Consider the following 5585-nt stretch of genomic DNA (forward strand, 5'->3'; position numbering starts at 1 on the left):
TTTTTTTTACTGTTCATATTTCACACCAAATAATCAATTGCGTTAATCCTCCAGGTCATTATAATGGATATTTAATATATGTAGGTTTTTTTGTTACATGTATGTAATAAAATGTGCGGTAGGGGCTTTTTCATTGTTTGCATATGTTTTATACACGTATATATGTATTTATTTTACATAATGTGTCCCCCAAGAGATCATTAAAGGTCTCTTGGAAACATTTTTTTTCTTTATTGTTCATTTTTCCACTGTAACTAGGGAATCCATAGGAACCCCAGTTACAGGGGAGAACAGCCCACTACGCTGAAAGAAGTCGCTGGTAGAGATCAGCTAAGTTGCCTAGGATCCAGCAGCTCTGCTACGATGGGCAGAGACCTGGTGTCATGGGATCACCAGGTCCTAAAAATGTATTGGCAGTGCCGATACTTCTGTACACTACTTAGAACTCGTTGATCGCCACGTCTGATCGGAGCGGGTGCGACACCAAGCACCCACGCCGATCAGCTGTTCTTAGTACTGGCGGTGGCCGGAAGTGCTCAGTTATGGAGCTGTTCTGTCTACTGATAATGGCCGTGGCCGGGTACTGCCTACTCACCCTCTATTGATTTGAATAAGGGGCAGATGTGCAGTTCCCACCTGCGACCACTATCACTAGACGGAGCAGTTCCGTAACTGAGCACTTCCGGTCGCCGCCAGCACCTAGAACAGCTGACCAGCGAGGGTGCCAAGTTTCGCACCTCCACCGATCAGACATTGATGACCTTACAATCCAGTTGCTCGTCTTTCAGCCCTTCCAGCTCCTGACCCCTACATGTTATTTATTTTTACGATATGGGAACCAAAACGGAATCTCGCATTCACGTTGTGCTCCTTTAAGGGATTTATGAAGGGGGGGGGGGGGGTAATAACGTATGGATCACATAGGTACATTCTAAAATCCTATTTGCTTTTGCAGCTGCTGCTGGACATTGAGTGCTGCTGCTTAGTTTACCTATATTCCATGCAATGTATATGTAGTAATAAGATTACCGTGGCCTTAGGTACGTGACTTTACACTTCTCAACATTCAACATTACAGATCATCTTCCACTATTATAAATGGTTGTCCATCGAATGCATTTCTAGCTGATAGAGGTGTATTCCCCTTCACAATATTAATATGACCACATAACCATTGAATGTTGCTGTGAAACAATCCCTTTAAAGGAGTAAAGCAAAGTGAATATTATAAGGAAATGACAGGAAAATACAATACAAGGCTGATTTCTTTCAAATACAATTTATTGCATAAATATATAAAAATTAAAAAAAAATCACAAATGTAAAAAAAAAATCAGTATAAAATCTTTACATATAAAATATAGTAAGCATCAATTGTAGATAAAGCTTTCCATCATCTAATCCAAGTGTAGGGTATATAGGATACACAGAAAATACTCAGGCTGTATAAATAAGTCGTAAAATAAAAGTGCTGCACTGCGAGCACAGCAGGTTGTTTGGCAACCAGCGTCCCACAAGCAACTGTCCTCAGCTTCCAACCCCCGGGTCACAGACAAGGCTATGTCTGGAGGCTGGATAGGAGGGTGCGCTGGCCGGAACGGGAATGGGTAAGTACTATTTTCTGGGATCCTCGTAGATCAGCGGAATGACTCTCCAGGGGGACATAGATGCGGCTATCTACATATAGTACATTATGGGAGCAGTAAAGCATTCCTGTATTTCAGCAATGCACATAAACTACAATGGCGAGAGCCTCATGTGCAGAGGAGACAGGTGGAGGAATTGGCACCTATCATACACTTATGGCACATACTTTTGATATGTAGTAAATGTGTTGGAAAAAAATACCCCTTTACGTTTAATTACCCTCTTGGGATTAATTCAATCAGAAAGGATGACCCTCGGGCCAAAAATATATAAGGAGGTGAGAAGGTGATCACACGCTGGAGGACATATTTAGAGGTGAAACGTCTGGAGAGTCTGCTATAAGATCTGCCCGATGTGGCTCTGCTATATTCGGTATGTTACATATATACATACATTAGATAACTTAGCACTAGCTTTCCACCCCAAATCGATCAAAGTTTCTGAGAATGACAGTGAGTTCCAGGTGTACCTGCCCCATGGCTGTGGTTTGTAGACGGTACCGGTCCGCTCCTCCGTATATAAGGTTTGTGGATTTCAGCTGTGGTCCTCCCCCTACGAACATCTGTGAAATCTGCTCCTGCCAGGTCCCCAAGGGTCTCCACGAGGGGCTCAGTAATGTGTGCGTTCCCGGAGTAGAAGGGACGTGCAGAAAGCTGTATCCGTACAACTCATTCCGACCAAAAGAGTCCTGATGCCAAACCTGAAGATGTAGCTTAGGCCAACCTGGGAAGGGGAGGTGTAGTTTAATATGGAAGCCCCAGGATGTAACCAACACAGGTGGGCTTCACACGACTCCCTCCCAAAAGACACTGCAGCTGACCACTCTCTACAGTGATCTGAGCTGCCGTACCCAAGAATATATGTACTTCTGGTGGCCGTGGCACGAAGTGTCAGCCACCGGTTATGGGGATTGGACCCCCACCGATCTGATATTGATGACCTATCCTAAGGCTACGTCATCTATATCACGATCCCTTTACCATTATGTGTCTCACATCCATTTAGAGACTGACTTACCTTGCAGCCCTTTGGTAGCAAAATGTATGTCAATAGGGTGAGACCAGAAAGCCATGTCTTCATTCTGGGGGTTGTCCACCTGCGTCTGACCCTCCACGGTCCCCGAAAGCAACTTCCAGGCTCCCCCTATATGAGGAGCACAGAAATCAAAACGACTGTTAGTGTACTGTTCTGACGCTACAACAGCAACCATGGATGGGAGGAGGCAGCGCAATTATCCTTACCGGCTCATAATAAAAATGCATTTAATTACATCAAATTACATCACTATTGGCTCGTACCTGTGTGCACCCCCCATTTACAAAACAAGCTATGCTGTGGGAAGCCACTGGCACCGAGGATCTGCCCAATGATGTGGACCTCCGCCATCTCTGAGGAGAAAGACATCTGTGTGAGAATTCACATAATCTATAATAATGTAGATTATGTCCCTGTGTTGTCAGCGCCGACAGAGCCGCAGTCCACAAAAGTGTCATCAACTAACTCTGATCCTACAAAAGTCTTAGCGCGCCTCTGAGGCAGCCCCAGAGTCTCAACACACCGCCTAGAGGGCTCCAGAATCTCAACACACCGCCGAGGCAGCCCCAGAGTCTCAACACGCCGCCGAGGCAGCCCCAGAGTCTCAACACGCCGCCGAGGCAGCCCCAGAGTCTCAACACGCCGCCGAGGCAGCCCCAGAGTCTCAACACGCCGCCGAGGCAGCCCCAGAGTCTCAACACGCCGCCGAGGCAGCCCCAGAGTCTCAACACGCCGCCGAGGCAGCCCCAGAGTCTCAACACGCCGCCGAGGCAGCCCCAGAGTCTCAACACGCCGCCGAGGCAGCCCCAGAGTCTCAACACGCCGCCGAGGCAGCCCCAGAGTCTTAACACGCCGCCGAGGCAGCCCCAGAGTCTCAACACGCCGCCGAGGCAGCCCCAGAGTCTCAACACGCCGCCGAGGCAGCCCCAGAGTCTCAACACGCCGCCGAGGCAGCCCCAGAGTCTCAACACGACGCCGAGGCAGCCCCAGAGTCTCAACACGACGCCGAGGCAGCCCCAGAGTCTCAACACGCCACCGAGGCGTCCCCAGAGTCTCAACACGCCACCGAGGCGGCCCCAGAGTCGCAACACGCCACCGAGGCGGCCCCAGAGTCTCAACACGCCACCGAGGCGTCCCCAGAGTCTCAACACGCTACCGAGGCGGCCCCAGAGTCTCAACACGCTACCGAGGCGGCCCCAGAGTCTCAACACGCTACCGAGGCGGCCCCAGAGTCTCAACACACTACCGAGGCAGCCCCAGAGTCTCAACACACTGCCGAGGCTGCCCCAGAGTCTCAACACACTGCCGAGGCAGCCCCAGAGTCTCAACACACTGCCGAGGCCGCCCCAGAGTCTCAACACACTGCCGAGGCATCCCCAGAGTCTCAACACACTGCCGAGGCTGCCCCAGAGTCTCAACACACTGCCGAGGCCGCCCCAGAGTCTCAACACACTGCCGAGGCCGCCCCAGAGTCTCAACACACTGCCGAGGCCGCCCCAGAGTCTCAACACACTGCCGAGGCCGACCCAGAGTCTCAACACACTGCCGAGGCCGCCCCAGAGTCTCAACACACTGCCGAGGCCGCCCCAGAGTCTCAACACACTGCCGAGGCCGCCCCAGAGTCTCAACACACTGCCGAGGCCGCCCCAGAGTCTCAACACACTACCGAGGCGTCCCCAGGGTTTCGCCCGGCCGCCGACAGGGCCCCAGGGTCTCGCCCGGCCGCCGACAGGGCCCCAGGGTCTCGCCCGGCCGCCGACAGGGCCCCAGGGTCTCGCCGGGCCGCCGACAGGGCCCCAGGGTCTCGTCCGGCCGCCGACAGGGCCCCAGGGTCTCGCCCGGCCGCCGACAGGGCCCCAGGGTCTCTCCCGGCCACCGAGAAGGCCCCAGAGTCTCAGCGCAATGCCGACACGTGACCAAAATGTCACTGAAAGTGACCCAAAATTGTACAAAATGCTTCAGATCCTACAACAGTCTAATGAAATGACTCCTATCACACAGAGGTCTCACCGCCTGAGCTGCAGGGACACAAATCTCTCATAGAGAATCAAAACATTGCGCAAATTGTCATAGAACAACCGAATCACAAAAAAGACTGTCACTGACTCACATTCTTCACCACGAGACCAAACAGCACAAAAATAGCTGCAAAAAATCCCAACTGTGCCCCCTGACCCCACTGCCATCAAATAACATCCAGCCCCTACCCCTGTCAGCTCGGGTGAGACGCACTATAGTCTAGCCCCTCACCGCTCATGTAATGTCCCCCTTCCCCCTCTATACGGCTCATTGCACATTTCCCTCCTCACGTACAGCCCCCACATATCACACACTCCCGCTCACAGAAATCAGCCCCTCCGATGAGAAGAGTTCGTCAGTTGCTAGGCAACAAGAGAAGTCGCCTGTTTCACGAGAAAGCGGAAGCGGAAGTGACGTCTGTGAGGCAGGCTGCCCGTACAGCATGTTGTCGATGAGACGCGCGCCGCCATGATGACTAAGGGCAAGTTTCAATTATCTTTATTGACACGAACAGAAGTGTTAGACCTGACAAGTAGGTGGTAGGACAGCAGCTTGTAGTGACAGCTCCAGATCATTTCTTACCATTCACTAGTGAGTATTAGAGAAGTATAATATTAGAGCCACCTAGTCTTATTAACCCCATCAGGACTGAGACCATTTTGGTGCCATGGACAGCAGAGAACCATATACTTTTTTATATAATTATTTTCATATGTGTAACATTAGACAGGCTTGTTTTTTTTTCTATGGGATGAGTTATGATTTTTTTTATGACCTTTTATTAACTTTTTTTTTTGCGGCTTGGAAACTTCCCGCCATTGTTCTGTACGTTTTTACCTCTGCACTGCGTAGATAGTGTGTTATCCTGTGGGTCAGTGTGATTA

General features: G+C 50.7%; 1 protein-coding gene across 5 annotated transcripts; it reads right to left on the bottom strand.

Moving 5' to 3' along the window:
* Positions 1–1263: 1263 nt before the first annotated feature.
* On the bottom strand, positions 1264–5120 carry B9D2 (B9 domain containing 2). 5 transcript variants are annotated; one of them, XM_073637971.1, is made up of 4 exons: positions 5026–5120; positions 2946–3035; positions 2665–2790; positions 1264–2370 (listed from the first exon to the last, which is right to left on the bottom strand). In XM_073637971.1, the coding sequence occupies exons 2-4, from the start codon at positions 3031–3033 to the stop codon at positions 2057–2059; spliced, it is 528 nt and encodes a 175-aa protein (XP_073494072.1). In that variant the 5' UTR covers positions 3034–3035; positions 5026–5120; the 3' UTR covers positions 1264–2056. The 5 variants fall into 5 exon arrangements, with proteins under 5 accessions (XP_073494072.1, XP_073494073.1, XP_073494071.1 ...); XM_073637972.1 differs by having other exon boundaries at positions 4996–5051; XM_073637970.1 differs by lacking the exon at positions 5026–5120 and adding an exon at positions 4933–4999.
* Between the last annotated feature and the right edge of the window lie 465 nt (positions 5121–5585).

This window comes from Phyllobates terribilis, unplaced genomic scaffold (genome assembly GCF_046119375.1).
Source record: "Phyllobates terribilis strain yellow unplaced genomic scaffold, ASM4611937v1 Scaffold_7__3_contigs__length_470593459, whole genome shotgun sequence".
NCBI lineage: Eukaryota > Metazoa > Chordata > Amphibia > Anura > Dendrobatidae > Phyllobates > Phyllobates terribilis.